Source organism: Phocoena phocoena, chromosome 8 (assembly GCF_963924675.1).
Source record: "Phocoena phocoena chromosome 8, mPhoPho1.1, whole genome shotgun sequence".
Lineage (NCBI taxonomy): Eukaryota > Metazoa > Chordata > Mammalia > Artiodactyla > Phocoenidae > Phocoena > Phocoena phocoena.
This window is the reverse complement of record NC_089226.1, coordinates 94192798-94210840: the sequence shown is the minus strand read 5'-3', so window position 1 is coordinate 94210840 and position 18043 is coordinate 94192798. Positions and strand designations below refer to the sequence as shown.

The 18043-nt window shown below is 50.5% G+C and overlaps 2 protein-coding genes across 2 annotated transcripts in view; both read right to left on the bottom strand.

The window, feature by feature from the left end:
* The window catches only part of LOC136127002 (probable inactive 1-aminocyclopropane-1-carboxylate synthase-like protein 2), a 107238-nt gene extending 91844 nt beyond the window's left edge, over positions 1-15394 (bottom strand). Inside the window, 1 exon segment of the mRNA XM_065882429.1 lies at positions 15322-15394. Coding sequence (XP_065738501.1) covers positions 15322-15394 — 73 coding nt within the window.
* Positions 15395-15828: 434 nt separating this feature from the next.
* On the bottom strand, positions 15829-17155 carry C8H11orf96 (chromosome 8 C11orf96 homolog). Its single transcript, XM_065882981.1, has one exon. The coding sequence runs from the start codon at positions 16843-16845 to the stop codon at positions 16474-16476; it is 372 nt and encodes a 123-aa protein (XP_065739053.1). The 5' UTR covers positions 16846-17155; the 3' UTR covers positions 15829-16473.
* Positions 17156-18043: the final 888 nt, after the last annotated feature.

Here is an 18043-nt window from a genome sequence, read left to right as displayed (position 1 = left end):
AAAAAGGAAGAAGAAGCCTTCCCAAATAAGATTTTTAATTGCTCTGGCTAGAACTCCAAGTGCAATGTTGACTAGCAGGACAGAAGCGGGCATCCTTATCTTGTTCCTGATCTCAGGGAAAGCTTCCGGTCTTTCACCATCTGGTATGATGTGAGCTGTGGGCTTTTCATAAATGTCCTTTCCCACGTTGAGGAAGTTCCCTTTTATTCGTAGTTGCTGAGTGTTTCTATCACGAAAAGATGTTGGATTTGTGGAACCACCTTTGCATTCCTGGGATAAATCTCATTTGGTCATGGTGTAAATCCTTTTAATAGGCTAAACTGGATTGAGTTTGCTAGCATTTTGTTGAGGATTTTTGTACCTATATTCGTAAGAGATACTGGTCTGTAGTTTTCCTTGTGGTGTCTTTGTCTGGCTTTCGTATCAGGATAATACTGACCTCACTGGATAAGTTAAGTAGTGTTCCCTCCTATTCTAATTTTTTTTTTTTTTTTTTTTTTTACTATATGATTCCATTTATTTGAGGTACTTAGAATAGCCCAAATCATAAAGACATAAATTGCAATGGTGGTTGCCAGGGGCTGAGGCGAGGGCAGGCTGAGGAGTTGTTTATATAAGGAAAAGAGTTTAAGTTTCACAGGATGAAATGAGTTTTGGGGTTGGATGATGGCAATGGTTGTACAACAATGTGACTGTATTTTAATACCACTGAACTGTACACTTAAAAATGGTTAAGATGGTAAATTTTATGATGTATATTTTACCACAAGAAAAAAAAATACATCCACACAAAATCTTAAAAAAAAAAAACAAACACTTCAGCAATTTCCCCACTCAAGACATGCATAACGGAAGCATCATTGTCAATGTGGAATGTTTCATTGATGTCAACTTAATTTATACTTTTAGCTGACAAACTTTTAGCAAAAGGTGGTCTTCTCATTAGTGATAGGAAATCCTTCAAAGTATTCATCTGTGGATTTAGCTTCAACTATTCTAATTTTTGAAGACCTTGAGAAATATTGATGTTAATTCCTCTTTAAATGTTTGATAGAATTCACCAGTGAAGCCAGATCCTGGCCTAGACATTTTCTTCGTTGGGAGGCTTTTGATTTACTGATTCAATCTCTTTACTTGTTATAGGTCCGTCCGTATTTAACTAATCTTTTAAATGTATATATATCTGTTTAGATTAAATCTCAAAGTAAAATAAAAACCAGCCCTTCACTGTATGCAAGAGACATACCTAATACAAAGAGGTTGAAACTAAAAGACAAACAGAGGCATTCTAGTCAAATAAATAATACTGACGATGGTTAGCAGGAGTCATTATTTCATTCTCGCACAAAGTGCAATTCAGGCCAAAGCACCAAACAAAATGGCAAGGCACTGTGTTATGTATCAGGGCACCACTCAACGCAGATATAACTATTATGCATGTCTGTGCAGCAGATAACCCAGCAGCTACATTCACCAGGACTAATTACCGCAGCGCAAGGAAGATCAGAGCTCATGAGAAGTAGGAGACTGGAATTCATCTCTCATGGCGGGTCTCGGGGGCAGAAAAGCAAGGATAGTGTATCACGTGAGGCAGCTCTGCGGAACACAAGAGATCTACAGAAGAAACAACTTTATTTTTCTCTCCTGTAACAGTCCAGGAAGGTAGACAGCTCTGCTCACTCAATAGTTCAGGGACCCAAATCCCTTCCAAGTTGTGGCTCCACCATCCCCTAAGACTGCAGCAACATCTGCTTGGTGGAATCCAAGTTACCACCATATTCACGTTGCTCCTGGCAGAAGCGAGGAGAGACTGTGGAGCCCATAATCTCAGGCCTGGGTCTGTAAGTGGCAAATACTACTTGCACTCACATTTTGTTGGAGGAAACTTGTCACTGTATAAACCTAAATCCAAAGAGTGAGGTGAGCTGGTAATGGCCCAGCTTCACGCCTAGGAAAATGGATAGAATAGACCTCAGGGGATCACTACCAATCCGTGCCAAAGCCCATTCCCCAGGGTGCTCACTCCCCCATGAGTAGGACACACTCAATCCTCTTCCATGGGGGACACACCAAAAAGTCCATCCAGTTACCGTACTGGTGATCTCTCAGTGATACACAGACCTCGCCACCAGGTTCAGATGTGGTTCCTTGTGGTCTGAAGGCCTGTAAGCTAAAAGACAATTCTTTTTCCACCTATCTGACCAAGAGAAAGTAATGAAACAGAGAAAGTGAGACCACAATAAACACCCCCATTCAGAAGACAGAGCATGGACAAATACACAGTAATCCCAGGGCAGGAATTGTCAGGACCCCCTGCCCTGGCAGTGGATGTTCTGTCTGCTCTGGTTTTGCCCTCTGGAACATTCTTCCTTCTCTTCTGCCCTCTTCTGAAGTTGGTGTCAGAAAATACATCTTCCTTGGGGGCTGTTTTAGGGCCTAAACAACTATGGGTTTTTATGGTTTCTTTGGGAAAAACAATGCCCTGGAAGATGTATTAGAGATCAAAGTCTATCTGCTTCCAGTCATATCATAAGCCAGTAACCACACTTGATGCTCAGGTGATTCTCAAGTCTACTTCATTCCTTTGCTTCTTAGCTCTAGCCACACCTCTTTCCTCACATTAAAGGCAGCTATTCGGAGTTCTACTGAAATAAGAGGCCTGCTGAGAAGCAACGCCCTTAGTCTGATCCTTGCCTTGGGGCTGGATGCCTTGAATGAATGTTTTGCTTAACAGATAATCTTTGAGAAAGGCTCTGAGCCATAACTGTCAGATCTCCTATTGCTTAGGTGACAGAAGCAGACGGCTTTTTCAACCCTGTGAGGCCCCGACATTTTAAGACATTATTCCCTTTCATCTTTGCTTGAAATCGGTCCGATGTGTGTGGATGTCATCTCTTTTCTTTGAATATCTTGGTAAAAGTAACAAGGAGCAGCCAATATTCACTAACCATCTAGCTCTTCCCGACCTCTCCTTGAGTTACGGCCTTGCAAAGTACAAAATCTGCCTTTCAGACCATCGCAGGAAACAATTTCACCTATTATTTGGCCAAGAGTCCCCAGATTTCCAGCATACAAAACTATATCTGTGTTCCTGCCACCTGCTGCCTGCCCACTAGGTTTCAGTTATGGCAGGGCCCTACTCTTGGTGCCAATTTTGATATTTGTTAGGGTAAGGGTTGTTGACTCTGCATGTGTGTGTGTGTGTGTGTGTGTGTGTGTGTGTGTGTGTGTGAGAGAGAGAGAGAGAGAGAGAGAGAGAGAGAGAGAGAGAGAGAGAGAGAGAAAAGAAATGGTGACTTAAAGAACTAAACTTCTTTCTCATGTAGTAGAAGGAGGTAAGCATGCCAGGCTGAGGTTCCTTCCAAATGTCTAGTCCACCATCTCTAGGGCTGTGTCTTCATCAGCATGGCAGAAGCTGCGTCACCACCATATATAGGTTTCAGCTGGCAAGCAGAAGGTAGAAAATGTGGGAGAAGCATATATACAGTCATTAGACCTAGGTGTAGAAATGGCACACAAGTGTCTACCTACATTCTGCTGGACAGAACTTAGTCTCATGGGCATACCTATCTATAAGAAGGTCTGGTAAATGAGGTCTAATCCTGTCCCCAGGTTGTCCCCAGGTAGAATAGGAAAACAGGTTACAGTGAATACCTATTAGTCTGTATCACAGACACAGAACATACTAACATTATAATTTATTGGGAAAATCTGACATATGAAAATTGTAAACACACTGTGTTTTCATGTGACCATGGAGCTTTCATAAGGTCATAGAGAAAATCTCAACAACTTCTCAAAAAGAGAAATAGTATGGAAAACATTATCTGGCCACACTGAAACTAAAGAAAAAGAAATTAATAACTAAATCTGAAAAAATACATATTCTTCTGCTTGGAAAAATTTTAAACTGGTATTTAAACAACTCATGTCAAAAGGAAATGCAATCTAAAACTGCAGCATTACCATAAAAGAGTGAAAATGAAATATAGTTACAGAAGTAGTTGGAGGAAAGTTCATAGCCTTAAATATCTATATCAATTTTTTTTGAAAAGAGTGGTAAGAAGTAAAGTTAGCTTCCAATTCAGAAAGTTAGACAATAAACTGAAAACTAAGGAAAGGAAGAACTATAAGAGATAAAAGCAGACATTAATAAAAGTTATAAAATAGAAAATAGTATGTAACTAATATATAAACTCAAAAGCTGGTTCTTTGAAAAAAATCCAATAGCAAAAGGCAGAGGAATGAAAACTATACACAATCTGAAATGATAGGGGGAATTCCACAGAAACGGAAGAGATTAGGAGGCTCACGTGAGATTAATTGGTTCACGTTATGCGAATGAACTTGAAAATATGGATGAAATGGATAATTTCCTCAGTAAAAATAATGTGTCAAAACTGATCCAAAAGAAATAAAAACATTTAAACAGATCATTTCTATCAAGGAAATAGAGAAAAATGTCGAGGGTTATCATTTTCAGGTAGCACCAAAAAAAGAAAAATTCACAGTCCAATATCATTTGTGAAAAACAACTCAAAATACCTAAATAAAATATCTAACAGAATCTAGCTGCATATTAAAAGAGCAGTACACCACGTTGACATAGGAATATTCTCCTGGACTTCAAGTATGGTTTAGCGAATCTATTAGTAAAATTTATTTTAGTAATTGATCTAGGGAGGAAAATAAATCATGGTCATCTCCATAGATGCCAAAAAGACATTTAATATTCACCTCCATTCTTTATAAAAGCATTCAATAAAATAGAGATCATTGGATGTTTGCTTTAAAGTATCCTTTTGGGTGTTTCTTCTAGGATTTGTTACATAGGACCAGAGCCATGTCGAGTCTAGGGTGGATTACCCCCGCTACTGAGGCAAGCCCCTTCTGAGTACTTTTCCCAATGCCCGGTGAATTATAAGGTTTTCCAGTCTGGCTGATGGGAACAGGTGTTATTCTCAGTCCTGTGTGAGCACCAGGTAGGGTTTCCTCTAATCCTTTCTGGTTGTTTCTTTCCACAGCCTCGCACGCATTCACTGATCTGTTGAATCCTGGAGGGAGACCCTCTGCAGATGTCTGGAATTCGTTCTTTCTGCAGCTCTCTCCTCTCGGGCACACTGCCCTGCCAACTCTAGACGCCGTGGTCTGCCCAGGCTCTCAGCTTCCTCTTCTCAATTCAGGGAGTGTGCCAGGCTCCATCTGAGCCCCCCTTCCTGAGCCACAGTCTTGAAAGTCTCTCAAGACAGAAATCCAGAGTAATGCAAGGCTCACATGATTTATTTCCTATCTCAAGAATCAGTGTCCTTCACTGCCTGATGCCCAGTGACTTGAAAATTGTGGTTTCATATCCGTATTGTCTGACTTTTGGGGGCTATTCCAGGAAGGAAGGTAAATTCAGTGCCCTTGCTCCATCCTGGCTGAGAGTCTTCCAAAGCTTTTGGTTCCGCTAAGAAGAGGAGTGGAGGCATGTATGTAATTTGCATATCATCTGCATAATATGAAATACACAGAAAGACCCTACACCCCTGTCTCCAAGTCTTTGGTTCTCTCTTCCCAGGTGAGGAGAAACATACAGCAGATCCAGCTGAGAGAAACCAGGGCTCCCCTGCAGTACCTGCAACTGAGTCTTTGTCCTCTGGTCTCATCAAGGATGTGGGATCATTTTACCCACGCTACTGAGCCAAGTCTGTGCTGGTTTTCAATTACCTGAAGACTGTTTGCTTAGACAGTCCATTAGCCAACTGGTGCCTCCACTTCCCTATCTTTGCAAGAAGGCTGATTGAGCAGCATTTTATCCAACCCCATAAAGCATCCTTCCAAAGATACTCTATGCATATACAAACTTCTCCCTAACAGATGCACGGTTCTTCACCGTGCTTCTTTTACATTAAAATGGATCTTACGGACTTTTCCGTATCAGCACATAACTTCTTTATTTTTTGCTACTGCATACTATTCCATTCTTAACAGAGGTATTGTGTGGTAGCCAGGCTCCCAGATGGTTCCTGGTAATCCTTTTTTGCTGGGATTCACACCCTTGTGTAATCTTCTCCCACTGAATCAGGCTGATCATCCACTCTGGGGAAAGCCGGCCACCGTGTCAGGAGGACACTCAAGCTGCCCTCTAGAAAAGACCACATGGAGAGGAGCTGAGGCTTCCAGCCAATGACAGTGCCAGTTTACCAGCCGTGTGAGTGTGCCACCTTGGACCCTCCAAGCCTAGTCAAGCCCTCATACGGTTACAGCCCCAGCTAACGTCAGACTGCAGCCTCATAAGTGACTCCAAGTCAGAGCCACCCAGCCAAGGTGCTTGCAAACACTGACCAGAGAACTCATGAGAGATATTAAATAATTATTGTTGTTTTACACCACCAAGTTTTGGGGTAATTAGTTCTATGGTAATACAGATTTTGGTAACTGGAACAAAAACCTAAACAATTTGGAGTAGCTTTGGGGCCAGGTAGTAGATAGAAGCTGGAAGGATCTTAAGGACATTGTTAGTAAAAACTTAAAGACTCTGTTAGGAGAAGCTATATTTCAGAATAGCTATGGACCAGTGCCTTCTGTGTACCTTCTATTTTCCTTCTTTTTGAAAAGAAGGGTCTATATAAGCTATCCTATGCTTATTCTACCACTGTATGTTGGATGTGTGAGGGACAGATAATTTGTCCCTATAGTCTACAGGTCTTCAGATCAAGAAGAACCATAGGTAGGGAGCTGTACCTGAGGAAGTGTACCTGATGAGCCTCACTGAACTTGGATACAATTTAGATGAGAAGATTTCTGGATTTTGAGATGATGCTGTAAGAGGATAAAAGAGAGCTACCAGGTGAAGGCTCTTTGTTTGCCAGCACCATCCTTCATGCTGGGAGGCTGATGTGATGCTGGTACTGTGGCAGCCGTCTTGTAGCCATGAGGGGAAAAGACATTGTCAAAGATGGCAGAGAACATGGTCAGAATCTGGGTCCTTTATTTTTTCCCCTAAGCCTTACTCATCTTTAGTGCCCAGTCCCTGACACCTGGCTTTATTTATTTTCCTGGAAATGGAGAGAGCGGCATAGCCCCTGGTGGCTTTCTGATCCTCAGACCCAGCTTTCACTAAGCTGGGTCTGGTTGTATTTCCTATCCATAAGATTCTCTTTGAATCTGGATCTTTGATGGCTTCACTGAGCGACTCAACCCTCCTTCAGCTGTCTTTTCTTTGAGCAGTAACTATTGCCTTTGTGGTCTGAGCCATGGCCACTCTGTGCTACACTTTTGAAGCCAAATACAACCTAGGTGACTCAGGGCCAGAGTCAGGATTTAAACCCCCACCTCCACCCCAACTCAAGTTGAGAGCTTCCTCCCCATCCTGAACTGTTTTATGAATATATCCGTGTGTGTGTGTGTGTGTGTGTGTGTGCATGTGTGTGTCCCCATCAGGCTTCTTTAGGGCCAAGGACCATGCCCCCCACTGGGCTCAGTCCCACACTTGGGCTACTCATTGATGGTCCAAAACAGGTTCAGCGTACCCAGAAGCTTTCTGTGGGATTACATTCTACAGCAGACCAAAGAACAGCTAACCAATAAACCTCAGAACACATATAACAGCCAATAAAATGGGGTTTACGAGGCATGGATCTGGGAGTAATAGGCTCACGGGGTCTGGCCTTTCCTGGAATATCTTACACATCTAGGACAACGGGGGCAGGGGTAGCTTTGTCAGACTCCTCCACACAAGATCAGAGGGAAGGTCAGAGGTTTCCTAAAGGCCAACCAACTGGTTCAGAGCAGCTCCTGGTGAGGGCAGGATCAGGGCTGTGGGGCAACGGCGCATTGGCCGGGGTCCCAGCTTGCGGCAGGTTGGCTCTCAGGCTGTTATTTTGGGTTTGGCATGAATTATTCAGCACAGAACAGCCCAGCCTAGAGTTTCTGGGACTCTCCCCAAGGTTGGGAGAGAGGAGTGGGGTGGAGGTGCTGTCGTCTCAGAGGAGACTCTACCTTGTCCCTCTGTGCCCCCGTCTCCCCATCTGTACAGGCTGGCGTTGCAGGTCTGGTCCCTGAGAACACTGCCTGCCCACACGTCCCCCAGGGCCAGGATTCTAAGGCTCTAGGTGCTCCAAGGTGCTTGGGGTCTTCTATAAGCTTCAGCAATTAAAGCTGGGAGGGCTCTCAGGGAAAGAGGGGAAGGGACTTGCTCAAGGCCACAGGACAAGGAGCAGAGCTGGGGCGAGTGTCTCGCGAGTCCAGGTCCTGAGCCGCTTATATCTTCCCCACCCCACCGCTGGAGTACATCTGGGGTGAGAGTCTGATGTCCACACTCCGGTCTGGAGGATGGGACATTTTCCTGGAGGGCCCCTCTGCCCCACTCTGCTGTGGACTGAGGGAAAGGCCTCTGTATTAGTTGGCTGAATACAAAGAGACCCAGCAGGAAGGCAGAGGTTTAAGGAAGACGGGAGCTCATTTCTCTCTCAGCGAATGGCCCATCTTGAGTCGACATTCCACCTCCACAGGCAGCTGCATGTCCTGAGGTCCCCAGCACCGCCCTCATGCTTGGTCAAATGCAGGCCACAGGAATGCCCACACTGGTCCTTGGGGAAGAACACGAGCCACACGCCCGCGGTCTTAAGGCCCAGGCCCAGCGTGACACGGCGACACGCACCGCTCTCTTGCTCATTCCGGAGCACTTCGCACGCGGCCCTGCTCACCGCAAAGGAGGCAGACGGCAGCCTGGCCCTGTGCCGGGGAAGACGCTGAAAACGGATTTCATTGGGCTACTGGCAGTACCCACTGCTCAGCTGGCTACCAGATATCCCTGTGACCCTCCTTCCCACAACAGAACACACTCACATCCTCTCCAAGGACATGGATCCCAAACTCCATCTGGTTATGCTTCCCGATCAAAGTACAGGATACCTGGGGGAAAGGAAATCCCCCCCTGAGCCCCACACGGCTCCTCCCACTTCAGTGACATAAACTGCAAGACAATTCATCTGCCCTCCCCCACCCCGGCCGCATCCCCCTCCCCAACCCAAATCCGGTGGTGGACAGGGATAGGAAAACCGCAGCACAGACTCGCATGGGGAAAAGGAAGCGAGGAAGGGAAACGTTCAGAAGTCGCTGGTACAGAGAGGGAGGCAAATCTCGCTGGCGTGAACGGTGAGGACTTGCTCTGGCAGAGGAAGCTAATCTGGCCAACCTGGTGCTGGAAGACTCTCTTTTCCTCATCATCCTCTGTGGCTACGTCTGAAGCAGGTGTTAAATAGTCTCGCTTCCTTGAAGGTTTCTTTGGGGCTCAAACAATCCTGATCACTGGCCAATTGCGACTTGCCTTGGCTGTTCGTTCAAAAAGCTTCTGGTCAAGGCGCTTCTAGCTGATTCTAGAGCCAAGAGTCATAAGCAAAGACCACTTCTCAGCATAATTCTGAAGACTGTTTTATTTCATTGTTTCCTGCTCTGGCCCAGCCCTCTTGAGACAGGCTGGGACCTGGGACCCTTTGCTGCGGTGCTTGTACCTGGACAAATGTCTCCTCCAGCAACAAAACACAAAGAAACTATAAGGTAGTGGGCAAATTATGGACAACAAGATACAAAAATGAACAAAAAAACCTAACTGTCACTTCTCTTTTTTTTTTTCTTTTAAATTAATTAATTTATTATTTATTTTTAGTTGCATTGGGTCTTTGTTGCTGTGCACAGGCTTTCTCTAGTTGCGGCGAGTGAGGGCTCCTCTTCATTGTGGTGCGCGGGCTTCTCATTGCAGTGGCTTCTCTTGTTGTGGAGCACGGGCTCTAGGTGCACGGGCTTCAGCATTTGTGGCACACGGGCTCAGTAGTTGTGGCTCACAGGCTCTTGGGCTCCAGAGTGCAGGCTCAGTAGTTGTGGTGCACGGGCTTAGTTGCTCCGTGACATGTGGGATCTTCCCGCACCAGGGCTTGAACCCGTGTTCCCTGCATTGGCAGGCAGGTTCTTAACCACTGTGCCACCAGGGAAGCCCCTAACTGCCACTTCTGAGGAGCCAGGAGCAAAAGCAGGGGGTCAGGAGCAAAAGCAGGACACTGTGCATGGCCCCCTGTACACAATACCACCCAAAGGGTGGGCAAAACGCCTAAGACCCTCTGGCCCGACCCCTGGCCACACCCCTACCCTCACCCCATATAAGGAATCAGCTCACCCCGCACAAGGGAACCTGTTACTTGTTCTCCCTCCCCCCTGCTGCAGCAGGGGCCCCAATAAAGCTTTGTCTGAATTTCTTGTCTGGCCTCTGATCAATTTCTATTGATTAAGGAGGCCAAGAACCGTGGTCCGTAACACTCTCACTTTAATTTGGGCTACATGGGGTGGCGGGTGAAGGGGAGGAGAGGGGAATGTGGATGCTCCCACAATAAGTCTGAGTGGGCAGATGAGACGCTTAGTCTAACCTTGCTCCAGGGCTGGATCCCGGGGGCCGGGCTTCCTGGGTGGCCTTCGAGAAAGGCTCTGGGCCACAACAGATGATTTCCTTCTGTGTGGCTTACCAAGAGGGGCGGCTCTTACCGCTGTGAGGCCCCATGTTTCTAGATACTCCTTATTCCTTTCCATCATTCGTGTCTTGTAATAATTTGCTAAAAGCCACAGAGAGTAGCCAATGCACACAAATATTCTGTCTCTTTCCAACCACTTCTCCTAGAGCTATGTTCTCGGTTAGTACACGATCAGCCTTCCAAAATGTCATAAACATGGTTTTACCAAATGCTTTTCCAAAGTATAACAAGGGGCTCTAACTTTCCAACCTGCAATGTTTATACGCTCCCCGCTTGCAGCAAAATCACTAAGTCAATGCCTAGTACTGCAGAAGTTTTGTTAGGGCAGTACCCCACTGCCAGCGCTAATATTTCTTTATTCAGGGTAAGGGAAGGCTGGTATAACAAAGAGACCCAATAATGATTTAGTGGCTCAGAGAAGATAGACGTGCATTTCTCTCGTGTGTAACTGTCCAAGTGATCATTCCAGATTGGCAGGCTGTTTGGTTCCACAAGGTCATCCAGGGGCCTGGGGTCCTGTCGTCTTGTTTCTCTGCCATCCCCTAGGCCACTGGCCTTGTCGGCTCGATCACTGGGTTGCAGGCACCTCCATGTTGTCACTTGTGGGTAGGGGACAGAGAGCCCGGTGGGCAGGGCAGCAGAAGGGTACACATTAAGGCCGAGGTCTGGGAGAAACACGCTTGTCTTTCCAATATATGCCATTGGCAAAAACTGAGCACCTCGATAGACCTAAGTCCAAGAGCGTCTGCGACACAGAGGCTGGCTGTGTGCCCTGGAGGAAGCGGGAAATCAATGTTGGTGAACAATTATCAGTCTCCACTGCGGGCCTGGGAGCTGAATGGGCAGATGGCCATTGTGTGAGTCACGTGGCTGAGAGGACTGTCCACGTGGGAGTCCCTCACCCTCTCACGGCGTATATACACACAGTCTGCAGCGTGCTATTCCCCATCCAGAACCACACGGCCAGCAGACCTCCCAACACATATTTGTTTGGTAAACTTGGCCATGTCCCTACAGTTCTCTCTAAAACGATGCCTGCCATCCCACCCTGTGCCAGTGGGGGCTTGAGGGAGATGCAGGGCTGCGCCACGAAGCTGCCAGGAGATGGAAGGATGTGCAGGCCCGGGTTCTCCGAGAAGCAGACTCCAAGGTGGGATTAAATGTGCAAGGCTTTCACGAGGAGGCATGCTTGTGTGACGTGAGATACAGAGGGAAGCCAGCCAGCAGGCTGCAAAGCAGGAGTGACCCCAGAGAAGGAGAGAGGGAGAAAAGGTGTCCGTGGACAGCGCTGCAATCTGAGAAAGCTTCTGCATTGCCATCGGGAAATCTTTGAGCCAAAGTCCACCAACAAAGAAATCTCGTGTCTTCCAAGAACTGTTCTGCCTTAGAATCCCAGCCATGTACACAGTCGTTGGTGGGGAGCAGCCTGTTGGGGGCACAGGCTCTGCCAAAGAAGGGGATGGATTGCAAAGCCAGAGCTGCTCTGTACTGGTCAGTTACACCCCTGTCACCAGAGGTCTGCAAGGCCCATTCTCATCGCCGCCACAGGGGGTACAGTAAGAAGTTGCGATCATATTCTAGAAAGAGTGTAGGCTTTCAAATAGAAAAGAAAATACATGTGGCAACCCAGCTCACTACTGACTAGCCGTATGCCATTGCACAAGAAACTTAACCCTGCTGACCCTCAGTTTTCTCCTCTGTAAAACGCCTGGGTAAGGTTCTCAGGATGAAATCAGAGTACCCACAGGAGGTGCTCACGAAATGGTGGTCTTTATCCTCCCCCCATCTTGCAGAGCCCGGTGGGCCTAAGAGCTACCCCAAATGTGCTCCCTGACGGAGGACTCCCAAGTCCACAGCTGACCTCGATTCCCTGGGGTCACAGACAGCACCTTCCTCTCACCACCACCCCGCCCCCCACCAAGCAGACCCAGGAGTGGCACACAGCAGACTGCAAAGGACAACCTGGCATTTAAACGAGTCCAAGAAACACCCTGATAAATATCTCCCCCAGGGCCAAAGAGGAATGTTTAGAAGAGGCTGCCGGCCAGGGCTGGGATGGCAACTTGCTACCTCCTCTGAGCTCCAGCTTGTTTGAAAACTCATCACCCAGGCTAGGACTGTGGGCTAAGGCCCAGGTGGGGAAGGGAAGGAAGGAGGCGTCTCCTTGGACAAGCTTGTAAAGCCAGACGGCTGTAAAGCCAGACGGCTGGGCAGGCTTCCACCCACCCCTGGCACACGCCGGCTCTACAGCTCCCAGAGAGGCGCTCTCACCCCGATTTTCTCTCTGCTCCAATGCGCATTCTCCAGAGTACTTTCTACCTCGCCTTCCCTCCCCACTACTTTCTACAGACCCCCTTCTCTCTCTTCCTCTCTCTCTCTCTAAGGGTGGCCCCTACTCTTCTCAGTCTCCTGACATTTTCTGGCTCCCGACTCTGTATTTCACCATCTCTCTCTGTCTCTGAGCTTCCCCGTTTCCCCGAGGGCCTCATTCCTTCCCATCTTTCTGGTTCTCATGCTCTCTTGCTCCCTCAGCTCATGTCTCCCTCTCCTTCCTCCTCTCCCACCATCTGGCCTCCCGGTCCAGCTCAGCCCAGCCCAGCCGCCTCCTTGGAGCCCGTGCTGCCTTGGATTCCCTTCGAGCCACAGGGAGGAGCTGAGTCCCAGAAGTTACACAGGGGCCTCAGAGCAGCCCCTCCTGTCTCCCCTCCTTCTTCCTCTGTGCAGAGCAGAGATGCTCAGAACCAGAGAGTGCCCCCGTGTAGTGCAGGGGCCATAGCACCCCGACCCAGCCTGCTGCCCCCGACACGAAGCATCCCAATCTCTACCCCCAGCCTCTCTCCGTGTCACCACCTCTTCCAAACTTCTTTCCATATTCAATCCTTAGAACTGCCAGTATAGGCAAAAGTAAGAAACTGAAACAAATGGGACATCACTTTTATACCAAAGAGTGGGAAATTAGCTGAATTAAATGCGGAGTATCTATTCAAGAGAAGTTCATAAAAATCATGATACAGATCGATACATACTGATGTTAAATAGAAACCCAAGTAAGAAAAAAAAGCACCCTAAATAGTATTTAGAGCATAAACCCATTTTGTAAAAAATATATATATGTGGATATATATATATATATCCACATATATACACACATATATATACATGCACACAAAATACAGGCATAACCTCCAAAATGTTGACATATTTATCTCGGCGGTGGTAGGAGTATGACTGACTTGTTTTTAATACAATGAACACATAGTTCTTGGGCAACAAAACATTAATTTAAAAACAAATCAGGAAGTAGGCAAGAGGAGCATCAATCTTCCTCACTGCCCCCTTACCCACTTTAACCCAACAAACTTTTCGGAAGCACCGACTGGGCGCTGGGCCCTGCCAGCAGCCGAGCAGGAATTGGAGCGATCGAATGTGGTCCCCTACAATCTCCCCAGACTTTGGCCAGGATGACTCAAGGAGACCCTTCAGGGAGGCCTTTAGCTGGGGTATGGACTGAAGATGGGGGACTGGAGAAGGAGGCTCTCCAGCAGGGCGAAGGGTATTGGCAGGGCCGTGGTGCCCAGAGGAGGACGCCTAGCCAGGATGTCAGTCTGGAAGGGTGAACCCACAGGAAGGCTTGCAGCACCTGCCTCTTGAAGAGTAGAAACAGGAGCTACCGCCCAAGATGTAAGATAAAATGGGGGTGAGGGGGGTCAGGATGAGGGAAGAGAATGGGGAGGGGGCTCGGGGAGGGAGTTGTGAGCTTGGGCCACCCTCCTCCCACCCCAAGGGGCTCAAACCAGCCTCGCCACGGCCACTACAGAGATGGGAATCAAAACACGGACCCACGGCTGCCTCACCACGCCGATGCCTTTGCAGTCAAGTGCCTTGGACACGTGCCCTCACAGAGGAACTGGCTGTTGCTGGGGACTGAAACGGCCCGTGTATTCCCAGGGGCGAGGACAGCACCAAAGGCTACAGTCCCCAAGGCCCTGAGCCCGGCCGCCTTCTGTGTGAGCCAGAGGGGAGGACATTCTTTTACACCCTGTGTGTTCTATTTTTGTTTCTTTGTTTTCTTTCCTCTGCCTTCTCGTTTTCTACAGAGCCCAGGGCGACAAGACGTGCAGGGTGAAGAGTAAAAGGCAGCTCAGATGTCCCGCAGGGCTGGGCTGAGCTGAGCGCCAGGCCCCTACCACCAGGGGGCATCCATCCTCTCCGCGTCTCTCTAAACTGCTCAGCGGAAAGCCTGGCCCCGGTGGCTCAAGTCTGGAGTGTTCTTGGAGGGGTGGGCTGGGAGGGGGCCCCCAAGTGTGAGGACCTGCCCTCCTCAACCGAATGTGGTTTATTACCCCCATTACCACAACGGGCCGGAGGAGCCTCTTACGCTGCTAACCCAGAGGATTCAGGGCGTAGACAGGGATGCAGACAGCTGCTGGAAAGCACTGGAAAGACAGAGTCCTGTGACTCAAGGAGCACTGGACGCGGAGTCAGGAAAGCACGCTGCACAGCCCCTGCTCTTCATGTGACCTTTCCCTCTCTGCTAGGTTTGTTTTCTCATCTGTAAGCAAAGGCGTGTGTGTGTGTGTGTGTGTGTGTGTGTGTATGTGTGTGTGTGTGTGTGTGTGTGTGGTGCGGGGGACTCCGTGGTACCCAAGCGCCCTTCAAGCTCTGACCAAAGACAGATTCCTTGAGGAACCTTGAAGAGGGCAAAGGGAAGAGCTGGAGAAAAGGACCAAAGAACCGAAACAGCCGCCGTTTGCTCCCCCAGCGCAGGAGCGCCTGGCATCACGCTGAGTCAGCGCGGGGGCAGCGGGGCCCTCACCCGCAGGCGACTTTGAGGGGGTACCCACACTCTCGCCAGCTCCCAGCCCTGCTTCGGACCCCACCACCCACATATCCCCGACTGGGTCTCCTATCGCTGGCTCAGGCATCTCCCCACCCGTCGCCTGGAAAGGGCTCGGAGTGAGTGGGGTCTTCTGTGGTGGGTACCGGGCGATGGCCCTGACCCGGGTCTCCCTGAGAGGTCGGCTGCGCCAGGCAGGCGCTCTCCGTCCTCACAGCACCAACCTTCGCCTCCCTAGCTGCTCCACCCCACCCTGGACACCGGCGATGGGGAACAGACCCGGGAGGCAGGAGAGCTCTGGGCCGGGTGGATCCACCGGGGAGGCGGATAATGCACCCGGGCACCGGGGACGCGACGTCGTTCCGGTGACCGAAGCTTGTGGATTTGCCTCCACCCGGGGATTCCCGGCCCCCGTTCCAGCGAATCCTCCCCACTTCTCCCCCAGTCTTGGGAGCCTGGGCCCTCAAGGTTCAAGAAGTCAAGAGCCTTGAGAAATGCACTGTGCAAATATATTGACTTTATTTGTCTCCGTTCGGGAGTCTCACAGACATATCCAGGTAAAAAGATCGTTAAATAAACGCCGTCAGCCATCGCAATGCAAAAATAAATATCAATCCTCCGGCCACAGCAGCAGCTGCGCTGCACCCCAAGTCCCATCGGCCGCGCCTAACAATTATAAAAGTGTTCAGCGAGAGTGTGTGGGAGTGAGTGTGAACGGGTGTGCGCTGGGGGGCACGGTGGAGCCATGTGCAAAATCGGAGTTGCAAACCATCGGACAAGGGCGTGGAGCGGCTCTCCGGGAAGCTCTGGTGACCCGGGGCGACTCGGCGAGGGTGCGCCTCCCCGCACACACTCACAGCAGAGTTCGTACTGGGAAGAGTTAAAAAATAAACATTTACAAGGGCAGAGAAAGCGGGCCCCATCCCTGGCGCCCCGGCGCGCGCTCCCGCCCAGGGCGAGCGCAGCTCGGGGAGCCCCGACCAGTTCGTAGCCGGGTGAGGGTGCAAGCGCTCGAGGGGCGGCGGTCCCCGGTTCTCGGGGGGACACCGGGGGGCGGGGCCCCTAGAGGTTCGCACACCTGTCCCCGGCGGGCCGCCGAGGCGCGCGAGTCCCGGCTGCGGGCGGCGCCCCTCACAGGGCCGAGTCGGAGTCGCTGGAGTCCAGGCTGTTCCTCAGTTTGCAGCTGCCGAGCTGCTCCCTCTGCAGCGACAGGCTCTGCGTGCTGCGGCGCAGGCACTCCAGGCTCTGCAGGAACGACTTCTTGGCCTTCTCTTCCTCCATGGGGGACACGCCCTCTTCCTCCACCTCCTGGATCTCGTCGAAGGTCACCGGCTGCGTCTTGAAGCGGGACTGGCGCGGCCGCCGCAGCCGGCCCTTGCCCTTGGACAGCTTGGCGGGCCGCACGGGCTGTGGGAACTCGTCGGCCAGGCACACGAAGTGCGGCATCACTGCCTGGTAGCTGGAGCAGATGCCCATCAGCTCGCCGGGCTTGGCGGCCGCCATGGCGCTGCCGGCGTCTTCGGGGCCGGGCGGCGGGGCGGCGGGGCTCTCCGGGGGCGGCCGCTGCGCCGGGGCCCCCCGGGAGGCAGCAGCCTGGGGCTCGCCGGGCGGGGGATCCAAATCTGCTGCGGGGTGGCGGCGGCCCTCGCGGGCCCGGGTCGGCGCTCCTCGGGAGGGCAGGTGGACCCGTCGAGGGGCGCGGGGCTACAGGGTCGCTGCTCCGCTGCGCTCTGAGGCGCTCGCCGCCGCTGCTGTCGCCGTCTGCCCCGCGGCGGTCCGGCTCGCCGCTTATATAGCCGGCTCCTGCCCCCACGGCTGCGAGCTCGGATGACAGCGAATGCCTTTTAAAGCGTGCGCGCCCCGCGCCCTTCCGCCTGACGTCGCCCCGCCACTCTGGGAAAGTCGCGGCTCTTTCCCCAGCGCCGCCCGCCAGCCCGGCTCCGGAAGGCAGGCCCCGCCCGCGGGGGTTCCGGGAGCATCCGAGGCTCCGGAGAACGCTGCGGAACAGGGCCGCAGGGTGGCCCCGGAGCACGGGTCCTGCCCGCCCTCGGATCCCCAAGTCTGGACCAACCGCGGCGACCGCGGGGGCGCACGTCCGCCTCTCCAGCCTCCTAATCCCAGAGGCGCACAATTCAGGCGCTTGGTTATTTGGCCGCGCGGGTTCTGCGCTGAGCGCGTGAGGCGGGGGCAGCCCCCAGTCTCCTTGCTGCAGGGAGAGCCAGGCCACCCGGGCTCCCCAAAACTGAGTTCCGAGGAAGGACTGGATGTCCTCTTTGGATCCATGCCACCTCCCTCCCCAAACACACACACACACACGCGGGCACGAATACAAACACACCCGATTTTTCCAGTCCACTTCTCTTCCCTGTCTTCTCTATGTTTGTCTCCTCACTACCCGCACCCCCCAAGTCCCTCGCGCACCCCCATTCGTGCTCAGAAAAATGACACTTAGATATGGCACTAACAACAACAGTAATGATAACTAACCATCTGGAGAGCTTTACTCCAAGCTAGGCAGTGAGCTGTGTTTTACATATATTATCCTACTTCATCTTCCTAACAGCCCTGTGAGGTAATTCGTATTTTCCCAGTTTTACATATGAGAAAGTGGAGGCACAGAGAAGATAAGTAATTAGCCCATTAGAGACTGCTGGGGAAAAGTGGGCTCCACTCCAGAGTCCATGCTCTCATAGTCCCCTGT

Excerpts from the sequence above, each read along its gene's own strand:
- C8H11orf96 (XM_065882981.1), bottom strand. The coding sequence starts at position 16,845 with ATGGCGGCCGCCAAGCCCGGCGAGCTGATGGGCATCTGCTCCAGCTAC.